At 40.6% G+C, this 19,971-nt stretch overlaps 1 protein-coding gene across 3 annotated transcripts in view; it reads right to left on the reverse strand.

The window, feature by feature from the left end:
• The window catches only part of Amph (amphiphysin), a 184,264-nt gene that overhangs the window by 41,983 nt on the left and 122,310 nt on the right, over nt 1–19,971 (reverse strand). For all 3 annotated transcript variants that reach the window (XM_005371896.2, XM_005371894.2, XM_005371892.2), the window contains exons 6-11: nt 17,424–17,531; nt 15,646–15,731; nt 6,339–6,414; nt 5,654–5,736; nt 3,040–3,178; nt 1,823–1,951 (exon numbers count right to left, since the gene is read on the reverse strand). In XM_005371896.2, the coding sequence (XP_005371953.1) occupies nt 1,823–1,951; nt 3,040–3,178; nt 5,654–5,736; nt 6,339–6,414; nt 15,646–15,731; nt 17,424–17,531 (621 nt within the window). The remainder of the gene's footprint in view (nt 1–1,822; nt 1,952–3,039; nt 3,179–5,653; nt 5,737–6,338; nt 6,415–15,645; nt 15,732–17,423; nt 17,532–19,971) is intronic.

Below are 19,971 nucleotides of genomic sequence, written 5' to 3' on the forward strand. Positions count from 1 at the left end.
GGCTGGAACTAATGGGTCAGGCAGTGATTAAAAGAATACAGTTTCCGTGTAATTATTTCGGGGCATAAGCTAAGCTAGCCATGTGGGCGGCTGGGTGCCGGGGACGCAGCCCCGCCGCTCATATTTCAACAATAATATATTCCCTGATATACAGACCTTTCAATGCATCTAATATTACAAGCACATAACATGTATGTGTTCAAAAAATCCTACAAGAAACATTAAAACAGTCAGATGGCTTTAAGTGGGGGCAGTTATCATGTCTTGGCTTGGCTGAACAGTTCCGTGAACAGAATCTGTTAATTGAATGTAATAGTCAGCTCAGCAACACCAGCTTGGACCATCGGCTCAGCATTGCTGATTTAGACCATGTAGACTTCCGACTGATCAAAACAGAATCTCTCAGAGCGAGGTCTCAAGACTAGTGGCTGCTGGGTGTGATAAAATGACACAGTACTGCTTTCAGCCACAGAAGGACAAGCAACCAAGGAAACTGTTAAAACACTGCAGAAAAGGCGGTTTCCATTTGAAATAAAGCTAGATTTTTTTTTTCACTTAATAACCCATGATTACAAACCAAAATATAAATCCCATTTCCCATCTCTGCACATCTTAATGTGGAACCAGGGGTCATTTGGTGGATGGAAACATTGGATATCACACTCTATGATCCAGCAACTGGAGCTAGGGTGCTTCTCAGATCAAACAAAACAAAAGCAAAAACCAGAATCCCTTTTCTCTCTTTTTCTTAAATTAAAAGAAAACAGGTTAAATGATGTCCCTCACCCCCAACAAACTTCTATATGTCTCTGGTGGGTAGTAATTTCAAAATCATCTAAGGCTTCCATCCCCTAACTAACCCTGTTTCCCATCTCCTTCACTCAACAATACTAGCAAGAGTTGATGCTCCCAGAAGTACTTAAGGACTCTCCTGGCATCTGCAATTTTCAAAAGTACCTTGATTTCTCCTCTCCCCGCCATGAGGGTCCTTGTAAGGGAGCCAGAAAAAACTTCAAATAAAAACACTTAAAAGGAAAGAACACTTCTGAGCCTCGTCTTTACTTCCGACCTACTCTGTGTGTCACCTTCTTGCCATTTAAGTAGCCTCATCTCCTAGACAGGATGTCCTTGGCTAAGTACACAGGCTTCTAGTGGACTAAAGTCCCTACTTGTGATGGAATTGAGAGGATGCTAAGGGTGGTAAACTCAACTGAGCAAGGACAAGCCACCCTAAAATATGCTCAGTGCAATTGTTAGTGTAGAAAAAAAGAAAGAACGTGTCTCTAGCTAGTTGCAAATGGGTGGGCTGATGTAACCTGGAAATTAACGTGTAACTAAGAGTCAGAAGTTGGTACTTCCAGCTGATAGGATAGCAAGGTTCAATGCTTCTGTAAAGACAATACTGTATGACATAAAATGCCCAGTAAACTGAAGTTGCAATGTCAGGACTTCCTAACAACACAGCCTACTTTTTCAAATGTGAAATTGATAAATCCTCAAGGGAGGGAAGTCAGATAGAAAGAAAACATGCCAGAGTGTTTGCGTGGTTATGTTGCAACAGTAAGATGACAGCAACTCTTCTTCATTTTATACTTTTCAATATATACTGTAATAAGTAATATTCTACTCAATAAATATTAGAATATTCAAATTCTATACATTGTGTATATAATAATCCTTTGTTTACACAAAGTAATAAAGCAAGCCCAAGTGACAAATTTTTACTAGCAGCACAAATAGCTGCTACTTTCACTGAAGCTGACTTAAAAATCCCTCCCACCACAGTCCTTTCATAAACGTCCCAGCTTCCCTTGGAACTCACCTGCGAAGGTGTCGTCACATTGATTTCTGGAACAAAGTTGTCCTCAAAGAAGTTGATGATGTTCTCTTGCTTCAGTTCTTTCGTTGGGGTCACTTTAGGCAGAGGTGGGACAGGAGGCCCTTTCCTTGTCTAGGAAGCATTAAACATAAACATGGTAGCCAAAGGCGTTGTTTGTAACATCTTTGAGAAAGGGTCACATGAGCACAGCAAAGTGAGAAGACAGACTTCTGAATGAACTGAGGTGTACATAGGTGTAAGCCTACTTGATTCATGTGGGTGGCTTCTGAACACTGACTTTCAGGAGAAGTCAGGTCATGAGAGAAGAGTCCATACACCTCAGTTTGAGCACTGCCCAGGGCTGCAGGAACTATGATCCCACATGGAAGCCATACATTCTCAGTTCAACTACAAATGATTTCTCTTGTCAGCAGAAAACAGGAATTTTAAAACAAAAATTAAACCAGTTGGTTTTTTGTTTGTTTTTCTCCAGTTGAATCAATGAGACAAACCAGAAGCAGCTTCCACTTCAATTTGTACTCCAGGATTTTGAAATGAGAACTTTAGACTCTATTACACATACCTTCTTACAACTTTCTAGCTCCAACGATGTTTATGAAAGCTTATACTGGACCTTGGATGTTAAATGTCCCTACAGAAATATTATTTTTGCTCAATGTAGGGAAATCAAAAGTATTTTTTTCCCTCTTTCCAGTTCCCTTTTCCTGGTCTTCACAGTTTCTTTGAACTTGTGCCAGGTTTTTGCTGAGGGTCCACAACTCACATGTAACACAATATGGGTGATGGAATACTAAACCTTACTGCAGTCCTGGGCAGGCCTTGACCCCAGGGCGATTTTTGTTTTTAAGCCTGGTAATTGAACTCAGAGCATGGGGCAAGCCAGGCGAGTTCTTCATCACTGAACAGATCCCCAGTCTCTGAAAGGAGGGATTCTAAGAGAATGTAGAGATGAATACATTCTGGTCCAAGAAGCTGGGGATGGGCAAGAAAGTCCAAAGGACTCAAACACTGAGTATAGAAGAAAAGGTAAAAATCAAATAGAAAAGCAGACTCATTCCATAGTGGTAGTAATAATGTCTACTGTTTCACACTTTGGTCTTCCCACAGAAGCATTTTCTAATGCCTGGTCACCACAGGATGATCCCAGAGAAAATCACTTCCCCGTGAGTTCTACCATGACACCGGTACACATGTCCTACCTGTGAAGGTGACCTGGGTCGCACTGGGGCAGGAGAGGCAGGCGCTAGTGTGTGGTTGGGACTGGCTGTTGGGCTGGGCAGAGGCGAAGGCTCCTCTGGGGGTGATGGTGTCTTGGCAATGCGAAGAGGACCTGAATCACTTGATAAACACAGAGAATTGAGCAAGAGGCCTTCTGAGAAGCAGGACTTCTGCAACCCAAGATGCTTTATCCCAGAGAAACCCTGAAGCTTCATATCAATTTTCATATTCCCTACTTCCAGACTAATTCTAATTATTAGCAATAGTAACGGATACTGATAACTGGCCCCACTTGTTGTTCCCTAGGAACCAGAACCCAGCCAGGCATTGTCTCTTTCTTCAGAGCAGCCTTGCAATATTGATCCCACTTTAAATATGCAAAAGGCAGAGTGTTAAAAAAAAGAAAGACACTTAGAGTTTTACTATATTTGCATTTAGAGCGTAGTACAAATGTCTTGTTCTCTCCACATGCCAAACAAGCTTCAAAGATTTCCTGACATAGGCAGTAGTAGTAAAACCAGCTTCGCCTTTGATACACAGGAGAATCAAATCATGCTGCAATCTATAGACAATTACGCAGCAAACTGTCACTTTCATTTTCCAAGGCATCTGAAGGGAGTGTTAATAAATCTTGCATGGGAGTGCTTTCTGATTCCATTTGAGGAGGCACCAACTACTTGTTTTGATGCTTTATGAAACAATGACTAACTCGGACACCTTGCAATGTGCCAGCAGACCACATGACAGGTGAGATTCCACAACTTGCCGAGAAGCCACCATGTTCTAGGCACCTTGCCAGGTGCTTGGGAACAGCTTTACACAATGACTCAGATGGCAACCGGGACACATCCTACTCTCTAAGAACGTCTAACGACAGCAGCCAGAGGGAACAGAGTCTGTGACCTACATAAGAGTACAAACAGAGCAGCATGGTCTACACATTCAAGAACTAAGGGAGCTGGGTTCTTCAGAGAGGAGACACTATATCAGTGGTTCTCAACCTTCCTAAGGCTGCCACCTGTAAATACTCATGTTGTGGTGACCCCACATAAATTTTGTTTCATTGCTACTTTATAGACTGTCATTTTGCTGCTGTCGTGAATCATAATGTAAATAGATCAGATGCAAGATATCTGTTATGTGACCGCCCAAAGAGATCACAACTCACAGGTTGAGAACCGCTGCTCTACATAACTGAAACAGCCCCAGCCTAGGCTCTAGTCTAGAAATTGCCCACAGAGCTCACTCACCACCTTGCTCTGCAGAGGAATAAAAATAAATAAATAAAAAGAAAGAGTAAGAATAAGAAAAAAGAAGGACAAAAAGAGGAAGAGACACTTGTTAAGTGGTCATGACCCTACTTCTTGCTTTAGACGATTTTGAAATTGGTATTTTCAAAAGCATTGCTGGCTTTTGTTTCCATGTGAGGAAGCCACTCAGTTTCTTAACACACTTTACTTTCATAAGATCCAAAAAGTCATTTTGATATTCTTACTCTTCTCTTGTTTCTAGCTTAATAATAAAAAACCAATGTTAGAGCCATAATTCTGTCCCCTTCTTGGCTTCTTTTAGATCATGTCCTTCCTTTGGAGAGAGAAGACACACTTGCTCCTTTGGCAGCCATAGCAGGGGCTACATCTATGGCCACCCTAAGAAGTAATAAGTGATCAAAACAGCAGCCGTCGCACACTGACATATGCAGAGGTTGGGACTGCATGTGGCTATGAACGATTCTATAAATATATTCCTATGAGTGTTTACAATGACTGGCATAAAAAATATAAGTGAAAAATGTAGAGCTCAATAAATTCAATTTAAAAAAAAAACCACAAGTGTAGAATCTTAGAACTGAACATCACCTTAGAAACCATTTCATTCCACAGCAGCCCACTTTTTCTATAGATATTTTTTAAATATGCTTTTTTTAACTGCAGAGGTTGTTGGACTTCAACAAGAAAAACAAAACAAATTAACCACAGAGGCACATGACTAGAACCTAAAGGGCTTCTGACTTTTAGTTCAAGGTTTGCTAAGCATGGGTGGGTAAAAGAGACTTCAAAATCATAAGAGAAAGTGGGCAATCAAACCAAGGAAAACAGCTAAGATGTGCCACTGGGCCCTTCGCCTGTGATTGGCACATTAACAGCATCCTACAGTAGAGTCATAACAGAGCCGTGTTGTGCAGTAAATGCCAAAGCAGAGGCAGAGGGTGGAGAGTTCTCTTCCACTTCTTTCCTTCCTTCAGCAGATAATAATCAGCACAAAACTTTGGAGTTTTGATTTTTTTCCTATTCAGATAAAGTAAGAGGTAGAAATGATCCCTATCCCATACCATTGCTCTCGGGCCCCATGTAAATCAGAGGCAGTTACTTAGGTCTACTGTGACCAGTAGCATATTGAGGCAACTGAAGGCCAAAAGGAAATGTAAAAGCCCTAAATCTATGCTTAGGATGACTCCCCAGGTAGGAAGGTTCCTTTTGGACCTTTACAAGGTGAATAAAACAGAAAGATGTGGTCTCCAGAGTCCAGATAACTCAGCACACAGCACATCACTGGCACACGGAACAGAGAGAGCTCTGAGGGGCAGTGGCCTACCTGGGAGCTCCTTGGATACTGAAGGCCTTGTCAGCATGCTGATCGCCCAGTTTTGTCATCACTTCATAGAGCTTGTGGCAAAGCTAAGGGGACAGAGGCCTATTAGCCACAGGACATCCTAGTGCCCACCCATGCCATTCTCCCTTAGAAAGAAACTGTTTAATGAGAAGCTATAATTGTTCTAAGAAGTAGATTGGTCTCAGAGCACTTGAAATCCCATATACCAAATTTAAAGTCTACAGCCAAGCTGAAGTAAACCAAATGCTGAGTCAATCAATTATGTATTCACTCTAATATGAAGCAGAAGAGAAAAACAGATTGTTCATTTTAACTCTATTAGAAGTAGTCCTCAGGCTGCCCTGAGGAATGACAAAAAGAGTAGTTAGCAACATGGCTGATGCTTTTCTGAATATCTTGAGATCAATTTTTCATTAGTTTAGAACATCACTTGACATTCTGACTTTAACCAACAGAAGAGAAAAAACAAGAAAGTGAGGCTTTGACAAGACCCTCGGAGGGTGTAGGGAGCTGTGTGTTGACAACTAACAGAAAGCATGTGCAGAGAGTATTAACAAACTGCCTCTCCAGGAGCCTTGTAAGAGGGTGCATTAGTCAGGGATGCTAGGCCACACCCTCTGCTCCCTTTGCACTGCCCTTGATAAGGTAAACAGCTACCATCACTCACCACCGCAATTTCCTTGTGAAATTTGGCCTCAAGGCTGGAGACATTTTTGAAAGTATTGACATAAAAGCCAACTCGCCTACCATGGGGAAACACAAATATAAGAGAGATTAGTTAGCAAAAAATGGATTTTAATGGCAATTAAACATCTTAGGACTGTTTTCTATACGTGATTTTGAACAACATTGGATTTAACAACATCTTAGAGCAAGCCTAACTTTTCTTAGCTGTCGAGCACACAAGCTTCCGACTGGCAACATCTCAGACACATTTGTAAAGGGAAAGTTATGGGAATGGTGCTGGGACATGAGGCAAATCCCATCTGTCTTCATCTGTGGTTCCTAAGGCAAATGGAGACTTAGCTTGTCACCCCAGGATAAATTCCAAACAAAAAGTATCTGGACTCTATTTTACTTAATTCTTTTTTTAAAAGAATTATCTGAGTGACAACTTTAATTCATTTTATTGTTTCAATGACATTCTCAAAAATAACTAGTGTCCTGATTTTTAAATTAGATCTGAACTCTCAATTTAAAAAAAAAAAAAACTAAGTAAAGACTCAGACAAAAGGACACTCGGTGATCTTCTCTTGCTTAAGCTGAGCCCGTCAGTGCATAGGATTCCAGGGAGAAGAAATGGAGAAACCATGAAGGTTGATCAAGGTGTTTTATTTGTTCCTTCCCTTGCTTCTCATGTCAATCCCCTGGGACTGCTATCCTCATTTACTAGAAAAAGTAAATGGGGATTAACTGTCCAGTGTCAGGCAATTCATGGGAAGAGAAAACCAGTATCAAAACCCCCAAAGAGGAAAAGGTAATAGAAAATCATAGAATACTTTACAAGAAATTTTTAAAACAATGACTTTTGTTATTTCAATATCAGCAAATTCTGCTTAAATTAGGTGCTTTTGAATTTTAACTAAAACAAAAACTTGGAGCCAGATTTAAAAATTAAAAACTCTGAAATGAAGCGGTAATTAAGTGGTAAGTCTGCCCCATCAATAAGGCATTATTTTCTTGTGCTTTATCTTGTACCTTAAATCCCTGCCACACTACCTTCATTTCCTATGCCCACAGTCACCACATGACCCTGATTTCACATATTTTTATAGTAACTGACTTTAAATCCCATATTTCACATATACACACATGCTGATGGACCTCTAAATCACACACACACACACACACACACACACACACACACACACACACGGATATATATCCATATCTGTATTCTTTCTATTATGGTTCAACCATGCATGCATCAAAACCATTAGAAAACAGATGGCATCTGCACTGAACAGAGACTATTTTCTCCATCTTATTTTCCGAACGATTCACAACAGCTCTTTGCACCATGTTGTCATGGTATTAAGTCTTCTAAGCAATCTAGAGCTGATTGCAAGTGCACAGGAGGATGTGAGAGAAGATCATGCACCAATACCACATCGTTTTTTATGTAACAGGCTTCAGCAGCCATGGAGTTTTGCTTCCCCTGGGGGTCCTGGGAACCAATTCTCCACAGATACAGGAGACAAATATATATATATTTGCACACATACACATACTTAGGCATATAGACTACAGTAATGAAAACCCTGGCATAGTGTGTTTGGGCAACAGTTAGGACTCAGATCTGAGACCAAGAGCTGGGAAGCAGATGGTTCTCAATGGTGGGCTGTAAGTCACATTTATTTACAGATCAGAGGAAGTATGTAGCCATGCTTTGAGATAGGAAAGAGGACATATTTTGAGCTTGAATTCGAAGAGACAAGGTCAGACATAGCTATATGGGAAAGGAGAGACAGTGTGGACTCTCTGATAATGCCATACAGAGGAAACCACTTGCTGTGGTGTTTTTAGAGAAATGTTTCTGGAGGAGCAAACTGGAATGTGTAATCCCTTTCTTAGATTCTAATCAATCTTTTCTTTGTGTAATTACTCAACAAAACCAACCTACCTCTGGGTACACCCATCATGGCGGGCTCAAGTGGTACCAAGCAGCTTAACTATTGAGCATTTATACCAATTATATTTAAATTATAAAAACAAAATATAAAACCACATGGGAATGGCAAGATGCCACAGTAGTTTATATGTGAATAAACATAAAATAATGATGGATGTGGGCACAAACAGCCAAAGATCAGCCGCAAACATCTGCTTGAGAGGACACACATAGGCTGGCCAAGAAGATAGGTAGATGTTTGTCTTCTGCTTTGATAAACCAGGACAATGTCAGTTCATTTGGGCTTACAGTTCCAGGGCAGTGAGAATCCAGAGGGTGGGGAGAGCATGACAGCAGTAGCAGGGATCTGAGACCACATCTTTAACAGCTATCATGAAGCAGACGCACTGACCGTAAGGTGAGGACTTAACCTCACGTAGACCATCCCCGGTGACACACTTCCTCTAGCAAGGCCTCACCACTTAAACCTCCACAAACAGCGCCACCAGCAGGGATTAAGTGCTCAAATGCTGAACACTACAGGGGATAATTTTCATTCAAACCACGATGGTGAATATTGTATAGAGTTTCTTTTATGATAAAATTACAGAGAAGAGCAATGAATGAAATTTTATGCCTGGCTCAATATTTCCTTATAATATGTTTCACATTTGCAAATTCTAGTGAGAAGTTTGGATAAGGAAGCTTTGATGTCCTTGTCAAACAGTTTCTATCGGCTGAGCCATTTTCCTTCTTAACTTTGAATATTGTTTGATGTAATATCCATAAGTTTGCTACTGAAAACTTGCATATTTCAAGTTTGAATTTTTGATTAGTTAAAGACAACATTTTTGTTCAAGTATTTTCTCCCTTGTTGTTATCACCTATGCATATTTTGGACATATTTCTTAGTGTACTTTTACTATCCATTGATAAAGGCTGTTGCATTTACCGTATTAAATCACTAATAAAGTTATCAAAAAAGAAAAACTAATATGTACTTGTGATACTTGGTCTGAAATTTTCAACTTGACAGACTTTAGAAGCAGTTAGGAGACAAGCCTCTGGATATTACTGTGGGTATTATCTTGATTCTGTTAAATGAGGTGAGAAGATCTGCCCATTGTGAGTGACGCCATTCCCTATGCAGGGAGTCGTGAACTGTGTAAGAGTGGTCAGAATTAGCTGAATATTGACATATATTCAGTTATTGTCATCTTCTCTAGGCTGTGGATATAATGTGACTTCCTCCCTCCAGCTCTGCCCCAATGGACCATAACTTGGGTCTGGAGACAAACCATTTACCCTTAAGTTGCTGCTGTCCCAGTATTTTATTACAGTAACAGGAACTAAGACACTACATTTTCATGTTGAATTTTTATTTCTCTGAGAGAAACAATTGGTATAGTACCAGAAAGAAATACTGTATTTTAAATAATTAAACAAGCATGTAAACTTTTATAATATTGTGTTTGATTTTAGAATTTAGAAATTAAGTAGCATGTGTTAATTTAGAAAATATGGTCATAGTGGTGATGATACAACTTAATATATATAAGCTTTCTCCAATATACGAAAACAGAGACTGTTTTCAACAGGGGCCATGGACTTGTTCACAATTGCAGTCTTGGCCCCTGACACGGCACCTAGGGCCCAGAATGCACGTAGTAAATATTTTGAGTGAGTGAGCAATGAATGAATGAACAAATAAATGAACAAATGAACAGACAAATGAAAAAGCCATTGGAGGGGTGCATTCTGACTGTCTTGATTTATGAAATGCTAGCGAGAACAGCAGTGAAGTACACATTTACAGGATGTTATGCTCTGAGTGCCTATATTTTCTTGGAAGGCTCATTTCACAAGTTCTTCATAATAATGGGTCTTGAGTCTTTACCAGTTCTCCCAAAATGCCTGGTTTATGGCATCATCATGATGTTTCTGATTAGTTGTCAAAATATTGTTTTTAAATCACCATCACCATGTTGGCATCACAGAAGTATTTTGTTCTCATAAATGAAGGAAATATTTGGAAACAGAGCAGATGGCATATGCAAACCTATACACCGTTTTCTCCAGGATGCACCAAGAGAATTCTGAACATCAGGTGGAGGAGGACATGGCTTCCCCTATGTTTCTACCACATTTCCTGCCATGGAGATGGGTACAGAAAGGGGAGTCTTCTCGCAACTTTTCTCCAGATGCTGAACCCAATCACACTTCGGCTGCTAAATATTTAACCTTTTCACATCTAAGCTGCAAACCCATCCCAACCACTCTGCATAGGCCAAGTCTCATGGGTTCACTCTCTTTCACTCATTCATGACACTAACCCAACAGAACTCTACACCCAGGCTACTATCTACCATAAAAGCAGGTACACATAGAATGGCCCAGACATCTTAATTATGCTTGTTCTTCCACATCTATGCCAGATCTATGCCTCATTCTCATTGCTCCATCTGTGAATTGGGGCAACCCAGGGTCTCACATCTAATCATTCCCAGGCAAAAATCCTTTATTGCATTTGCAAGTATCTGTGACTCTATTTTTAAAACTTGTGTATAATTACTACCTCTTTCTGGCTTTTTGTAAACCTTTTTATTCAAAATTTTTTCGAACAACATATTTTGATCATGTTTTCTCCCTTATGTTATTTCTCACTCTCCCTAAAACAAATAAAAGCAAAACACACAAATTTAAAAACTCCACAAAACCATAAAAACAGAAAACAAAATGAAACAAGCAAAAACCCAGTAAGACAAAAAAAATGTCCAAACAAGACAAATAAAAGTCTACAAAAATACCATCGGGTTTGTTTTGTTTCCAAACTGCTTCTGGGCCCAAGGCCAACCTTTAAGTGTAATGTGTACCCAATAAAACTCCATTGGAGAAAACTAGCTTTTTATTTTTTGTCAGCAGGTACCAGTTGCAGATAGCTTCTTGGTTAGGGGTGGGAGCCTGTGATCATTTCCCCTCCTCAGTGCTGGGACTTGGGTCTGACTTGAGCCTGTGTAGGCCCTGTGCACGCTGCCACAGTCTGTGTGAGTTCATACGTGCATCAATCCTATTGTGTCTAGAAGATGCTGCTTCCTAGGAACCATCCATCACCTCTGTCTTTTACAGTCTGTATGCCACTTCTACATAGATCCATGAGCCTTAAGGGGAGGAATACCTTGATGAAGACATCTTATTTATGACTGGGTGCACCAGAGTCTCTCATCCTGAGAATGAGGCCACTATTTATTTCAGGCAACAGAGTCCAAGGGGGTCCAGTCCTTTTCAAGCCAGAATCATGTAAAATAGCCCCCAGCCCTGTCTGACTAGTCTATCAACACCCTCATACAGTTCCAATCCACTACTCATCCCACACATTCTCAGGACAATATCCCTCTAATGCCACTGGCACTGCCATCTTCTCAAAGTGACAAAAGTTGATTTTCAAAGATTAACTTGTTCTATCAAGTCTCTATATTTGCTGCATGATTCCTCATGCTCATCCTAAAATCAAGACTTTCAAACCAGATATCCACTGTGCTGTTTCCTCACGTCTGACGGAGTTATCAGTCCTTGCCATGGAGCCTCTGATCCCTCCAGTCACTGAACCTTCTTTGGAAGTTTAGCAAAGGTGAAATGTCATTATTTCCCCTGAACTTGATCTTCCTATTGTAACTGGCACTCACGGAACATGTTCATCACTGGCCTGTTCTTCGTTCACAACTTCTCGAGGTCCTGCTTCCCTTCAGGGCCCGGATAGAGCTCTGATTATTTCCTCTCAGGGTTTCCTTCAGGGCTTCCTGACACTGCACATGGTTTCACACAGCCACTCATGCATCTGGGCATCTGCATCACCCATACTAAGTGTTTCCTACCCTCCTTTCTGAGACCCACTTGCTGTTACCTTAATAGACTTCCTAATGGTTCTTCAAACACAGCACACATAAGATGGGACTCAGTGCATCCCTAAACCTTCATTGTCAGCATGTACTAAATCTTTGAGGGAAGCTTTCCTCATCTCTGAAATTACACTGGCCAATCAGCAATGTCAGTCACCATTATGCTAGTTTGTCTGACATTTTACTTTTTGTTTCTATTTACCCTTCACAGTAGGCTGTAAGAAAAAAAAACCTTCAGTATAAGATCTATAACACCTTAAAGAAGAGAGATACACAGTGGTGGTTAATAACTCTGATAAATAAGTGAATCTCACCTTAGTCTTAGTTCTGCTCTCTCCCCATAATTCCCTCCTTAGCATTTGCTTTGCAATCAACCTCATGATACTTTACGTTAAACTTCAAAAAAACTGGAGCTGGAGAGATGCCTTAGCAGTTAAGAGCACTGACTGCTCTTCCGGAGGATCTGAGTTTAGTTCCCAGCACTTGCATGGTAGCTCACAACCATCCTTAACTTCCCAGTTCTAGGGGACCTGACACCTTTGTCTGACTTTCATGGCTACCAGACACATATGGTACTTAGAAACACATGTGTATCCATACACATAAAAAGCCCTTAAAATTAAAAGCAGTTCCAAGAATCTAAAATCTATGCCTTTAAGTGTGCCCTCTTCAGCTTGGAATATTTGTTCACCAAATACTGACTTCAAAAACTTCAGATAAAGCATCCCCTACAGCATCCTTCTTCCTTATAGCAATGCTTTATAGCCATGTCCTTTGAACCACAAGTTTGTGAAAATACAAATATAGGTAGGAGGTAGAATAGTTGTGTAGTGTCAGTGAGACTCTAAGTTCAACCTCCAACAATTCCCCCATTAAAAGATTTGTCACTCGTATTAGTTTAATAAAACACTGATTGGTCAGTAGCTAGGAAGGAAGTACAGGTGGAATAACCAGACTAAGAGAATTCTGGGAAAAGGAAAGGCAGAGACAGTCACCAGCCAGATGCAGAGGGAGCAAGATGAGAATGCCTTGAATGAGAAAAGGTTTCAAGCAATGTGGCTAAACATAGACAAGAATTGCGGGTTAATTTAATTTATAAGAGCTAGCTAATAATAAGGCTGAGCTAATAAGCCAAATAGTTTGTGATTAATAAGCCTCTGTGTATGTATTTGAAACTGAACAGTTTCAGGACCAGGTGTGACAGAAACTTCCATTTAAAATAAATAATACAATCTTTTGCAATCTATATCTTCTTCTATGTAGTAGATTATTTCTTTCAATGTATATGTGTGTGTACATTTGTGCGTGTGCATATGGTGACTGGAAGTAGACCGCTCACCTCATATTTTGAAACAATACTAAGGTCTCTCACTGAAACTGTAGCTCACCAATTGACCGATTGATGGTTGATAAACTCCAGCAAGCCATATCTCTGGCCCTCAGGCTGGTACAAATGCATGCCACTACACCCAGCTCTATTTGGCAATAGGAATCTGACATCAGGTTCTCATGCTTGCATGGGGAGCACTTCATAGACTGAGCCATCTTCCTGGACCTTACTTCTCTTCTTTATACATCCAAACTTTTGAAACAATTTTCTTTGCAGTGAAGCAATGGAAATTAAAAGAACAAAAGAAACAAAGAGCAAACTAAAGACAAGCATCAAGCTTAATACCATCCACCTTTTAGATTCAAAGATGCAAACAGAGTGAAAGAAAAAGAATAGAAAAGGGAGATGAGAAAGGTACCATGTAAGGAGAGAGCAACAGAGAGTTGGAGTAGGTATCAGACAAACATTTATTAAGAAAGATAAAAGATGATACTATATAGCTCCATGCGGTGGTGTACACCTGTAATCCCAGCATTTGGAGGAAAAGCCAAGAGTGATGTAGGATTCCTTACTGTATCTTGTGAATATTTTTTATCACCGTTAAGAAGCTACTTTGGCCCATGGCAGGGCAGAATATAGAAAGGCAGGAAATCCAAGCAGAGATAGGCGAGGAAAGAAGGTGGAGTCAGGGAGAAGTCATTTAGCTATGAAAGGAGAAAGACGCCAGTACCTTACTGGTAAGTCACAGCCTCGAGGCGATACACAGATTAATAGACATGGGTTAATTAAAGATGTAAGAGCTAGTTAGGAATATGCCTGAACCATTGGTCAAAATGTTGTAATTAATATAGTTTCTGTATGATTATTTGGGTGAGGACCAAATAATACAAGAGGATCAGGAATTTAAGGTAACCTTTGCTATAAATCAAGTTAAAAGCCAGCCTGGGCTACATGAGACCTGGTCTCAAAGCAAGCAAACAAAAACATAGGACATTTTATAAGGATAATATCCTTAGTAATATGCACATCTGAAAAAGGAGTAAAGTAAAAGCTGACAGAATAGAAGAGAAAAACTGGGCCTGAAAATAGTTAATGTCAATAACTCAGCTTCAGTAATAAATAGAATAATTATGCAGAAAACAGAGAATTGAGGACCCAATGAACACCACAGCACAACAGGACACAGTGAATAATTTCTGAATGTCAAACATGAGTTTGATGCAGGAATTCAAGCATTTATCACTAAGTACATGTTCACTGCTCTATGGCCTATCCTGTGCAGTTCCTCATAGGAGACATTGAAGATTAAAACTGATGACTTCATTTTCAGGCTTGAGCAATGTCAATAGCAAAAGAACTTATGTGCTTGTGAAAAATCAGGACTGTGTGCAATTTCAGTTAAAGAGCGCTGCAGATAAAAGCAGAGGGAAATTAAGCTCACATATGTGGTTACTTTCTTCAGGGCCACCAGCAATTTAGAAGGTAGGGGAAGAGATTAACAGTAATACAGAATGGCGGGCAGAGTTGTTTGAAGGGCTGGTGGCATGGAACTGTTGATGAGAACTAAGGAACATAAGGCATCACTACTTCCAGCAACTTCCTGGTCTTACCACTGAGTGATTAAAATGGATTAAGTCACATAAATCTCTCTTGATACCGTGAGAATTGTGGAATGCCTGTGAATAAGAACAGCATTTGGCACAGGATTAGAGCCCAGGCTAATAGTCCAAAGAACAAGGTCAGAGACTAGATGAGGTCTAAGGATAAGGGAAATCCAACCAAGAGCTGGAGTGATCTTACTGTAAGTCTAAGATTAGGTAAAATTTTCCTAGTTAGAATTTGAGTATTCACTGAGAAATCTATCAGGGTCTAAATATTCACCCAGTACATATGGCTATTTAATTAAAATGAGATACAACAAAATAAATATAAAATTTTATTCCTCAGTCTCCCCAACCACATCCTGAGTATTCATTAGGTATACGTGACTAGTGGTTTCCATATTGGAAATCATAGGTGCAGAACTTCTCCCAGCCAGCACAGAGGGATTATAGACAAGGAAGGTGACAACGGGGGAAGTCACTTCTTTTGGACTGCTAAAGGTGGGATGTGCAAACTGGAGCAGAATCATATTTACCTTGACCATAACGATGGTAATTCTTCTTGTAAGTCAACGTTGAACTCTTCAAACACTTTCTGAGCTTTCTGGAACTCCTCTTCTGCCTAGAAAAGACACACAGCATGTTGGCACACAGAGGGACCATTCCTATGCAGAAAAGATCACTTTGTATTAAGCAAGCATTGTCTTGTGGTACTCTGAGAAGGTTTTGAGAAGAAATATTCGTTGAGAACCATTCCATCTTGCTATTAAATATGAAATGGTAAGATTCACAGGAAAGCCAGTGACTATTCTTCCAGGCTTGTTCTGATTTGTTAACTCTACAAAATGCTATACTGCTTCTACCAATCTCTGCTGTGGATACTACTCATAAATGCTCTTGCAGAAAAGTCAAAGCCCCATGGAACGTCTAAATCATTACATGATATATTTTCAAGGTAGACTTATAATTTTCTGTAGAACACACTACAGAGAAAAACATCCCTTCACCATATAAAAAAGCAATGACCCACAGGCTGGAATTCCATGGTACAACCTCGACAGATTTACCTTTTGTACTGCCTTGACTTGGATACAAGGGAAAGAAAGGCAACATAGATGAAGTGCTCTACAGAGCCTGGCCTCTGTGAGGCTTTGCATGAAGGGCAGCTGCTATCGCATGTGCTTGAGAAGTGATGGGTAATTCGTGCAGGATCTGCTCAGGGTGGGTGTACAGAAGAAGGAAAGGAGAGAAGGAAAGACTTGGAAGTTAAAGGTGGACACGTAATTTGTATCCAAACTGAAGATCTTGCTTGTTATACTAAGGGATTGAGATTGTTTTTTCCTAATAGGGAGCACTAAGAGAGGTAGGCAGTCGGGAACCTGATCTAGGGATGCCATGTTGGAAGATGATTTGGCAATGGTGTGTGGTAGAGAAGACAAACCAAGACTGCAATCCAAGGGAAGAGTGAAGAGCTGATCATTTAGCAGGCACCTGCAATGTTGACGAGATCGTGATGTCGTGAATGAGATGATCCCCATAGCCTCCAGCATTTGAATAACTGGTTCTCAATCAGTAATGAGGTTTAAGAGGCTTGGGAGGTATAACCTTGATGGAAGAAAAATATGCCACTGGTGGGGGGGGGGCTGGTTTTGGAAATTTAAAGACTTGCAGAGTTTGACTTTGATTTCTCTGTTTCCTGCTTGTGATATAAAGTGTGACCTCCCTGATTTCTGCTCCAATTGCTATGCCTGCCTGTTGCCATACTTCCCCACTGTGGTGGTGATGGATACGTACCTGTCCAATACCCAAAGCCCCAAATAAGCCTTTCTTCTACAAGTTGCCTAGGCATGGTGTTTTATCACAGCATTAAAAAAGATAACTATTACAACGATAAGAGCTGCAGAAATGAATCTTCTCCAAGAAACTGATGTTATGCAAATGTAGCTTCTGCCTTATTTTTAGTTGGGAGTTTTGTCTAAGAATGCCAAGGTTGGCCTCCCACCTGAATCTATATTTTGGCAATGTTCATGGACCATAAAGAAGTGCAGAAACTCTCCTTGGTTTCTTTGAGCTTGAAGCACTGCAAAGGGCTCAAATTTATTCTGATCAAAATGTGTCAGTCATGGATCTCACTTATAATAACATGAAAAAAACCTTATTTTAATTAAAGTGGCTTAGAAAACTGTGATTTAGTTTGAATTCTATCCTGATTGCAGTCTTCCGTTAAAAAGGGGAAATGTCCAATTTTTAAAAACAAGGCTGCTACAAGTCTCAAGATTTGGAGAGTGAAGTCACTCACTGGATGCACCCCTACCTTGGAGATCCGACTCTCATCCTTCCTTTTGGAACTCTGCAGAGCCTCCAAGTGATGTCGAGCGCTGTCATAGTCCACAAGCTTCCTGCTACGCTTAGCGATGCGATTCTGCAAACATAGACAACACATGACCTGAAGGGGAGGTGGTCACAGAGTCTCTGAATGCCAAAAGTCAAAGGTCAAATGCTTTCTGGGTCAAAAGCAGCTGAAGACTTTACAAGACTCATTGCATTTACATATGTTTCTGCCTGTGTGATTATAGTTAAAGAACAATCTACAGGATTCTGGGCTCTCCTTCTACCACATGACTTCCTGGGATTGAACTCAGGTGGGTCGTCAGGCATGGTGGCAGCACCCCTACCTGCTGAGCCATCTCACTGGCATGGAAGGTGAGGATTTTAACAGAAGATAGAGGGGAGCAGCAATATGAATAGGAAAAAAGACAGCTAGAAATCAGAACGAAGCTTCTAGACCTTTGTGCTATAAACAATGTCCCTTCTGAAGATAATGAGGCTGATCATGAGCAGTTAAAGTTACACATTGCCATCAAAGAGCAGGAAATCCCAGAGTGTTTGGAGTATCAGACAAACCTGGACTCTCTATTAGCGTCTATGCTCACTCTTAATATGTTTCCAGTCTGAAGATAGGAGAAAGCTACATAAGGTTTTGTTTGATGATTAAAACAGCATACTAACTGCAGTTCCCTAAGACAGCTTTACTCTCTAAGAAATCTTTTTTCAGTATGTCATTGTCCTTGAAGTTTTAGAAACTAGAGCTAATATATCACTTTGGAAATGCTGGTGTCCAGTACACAGGGACACTACTCATGAGCTAGCTCATTCCTGTAGCCACCCCATTAAGAAATTTTCACAACTTTAATCCAGAAATCCTGAACCACTAGCTATGGAGTGCTGTACCTAGACAACACAACTCCAGTCCCATGACCATGAACATTGTTCAACCAGGACCATCTTCATTTGTCATCTATATGACTCCTCCTTGCTTAGGAATCATATAGTTATAAATTATATGCACAGTTACCCACATTAAACTCCCAGAGCTGTACAGTAGCCAAGATGGCCTGTTCTCCCTCATATGGAACAAGTTACTTTGTATGAGGATGCCCATAAGGAAACTCACCCTAAGCAGAAAAGAGCTCCTCCACTATGGAGTCCCCCACAGCTCAAGGCCCCTGGACTTCAAGTGATGCTCTGCCGAGCACCTAGTCCATCACCCTCTCACTGTGTGCTCTATGAACTATTCTCCCTATTCTAGACTAATGAATGGATTTAGTCATTGCTTGCTATTATAATAGATAGGCCACTATAATAAGTTATTTATAATAAATAAAGAGGAAAATTGAAAGAGAGCTAGGCATTTCTAGCACCCATAGCTTAATTTGGGAAGCCACACCCATCCTCAGAGATGTTTAAGAAGAGACTCCTACTCTGCTACATGGGCTTCAGATTCCTCTCTTCAGAAACCCTCTGTTGATATTCTCCTGCAGGAGGGAAGCAAACAATCTCACTTCTTTCATTTAGGAAGTCTGTGCACTTAACAGGAACCACAGGATGGCTATCATAAACATGAACTTCTAAGAAAGAATGATACAGAAAAGCATTCCACCCAAAACCCGAGAGCAAAAGCATACATGTCCTGGAAAAACAAGTTCCCATCAAGAGCAAAACCAATAGGCACTCTGTCCTCCTGAGATGCAACAGTAGATCTAGCCTGAGAATTTTCTTCCTAGACCTCTTATTACTTAAATTTGGTGCTATGTCCTGCCTGCTACTTCTCCATCATGAGATCAGATCGTGAAGAAAAAGCTACATTCCAGCAATAAAGGCAATTAAAAACTAAGCTTCAAGATGGCTTGTCAGGGACACCTGCAGAGAATGTCATTCAGAGACACAGGAGGAACTTGTCACAGTTTACATGGTCACACTGGGCACAGTGGTGCATGACTGCATTAAAGCTGTTAGAAGGTGGAGCAGGAGGCTCACGAGAGTGAGTGAGGTCTAGCCTGCTAGGGATGTCCTGTCTGAAACCCAGTAATAGAATGGAGTCTTTCCAGCCCTTCTAAAAGTTAGTGAATCTGGTTATGGCATATTAATGGCTCCTATGAATTAACTTTACATTAATCTTACATTAACTGAATGTCCTCTAACTTTGGCTTCTTTTTTGTTTTTTGTTTGTTTCTTTGTTTTGGTTTTTCAAGACATGGTTTCTCTGTGTAGCCTCGGCTGATCAACAGCTCTCTTTGTAGACTAGTTTGGCCCCAGAGATCTGCCTGGCTTTGCCTCTGCCTCCCAAAAGCTGAGATTAGAGGTGTATGCACCTGGCCCTAACTTTAACTCTTAATTTGTATTCATTCCACCTATGTCTTTCTTTCCAGACTGAATGTGGGGCAGAATGAGAGAGTGACAAAGAGAGAAGGGGGAGACACAGACAGAGAGAGAGACAGAGAGAGGAAGGCAGAGACAAAGGGGCGGGGAGAAGAAGAGGAGAGGAGAGGGGAGAGAGAGAGAGAGAGAGAGAGAGAGAGAGA

This window comes from Microtus ochrogaster, unplaced genomic scaffold, assembly GCF_000317375.1.
Source record: "Microtus ochrogaster isolate Prairie Vole_2 unplaced genomic scaffold, MicOch1.0 UNK135, whole genome shotgun sequence".
NCBI classification, from domain to species: domain Eukaryota; kingdom Metazoa; phylum Chordata; class Mammalia; order Rodentia; family Cricetidae; genus Microtus; species Microtus ochrogaster.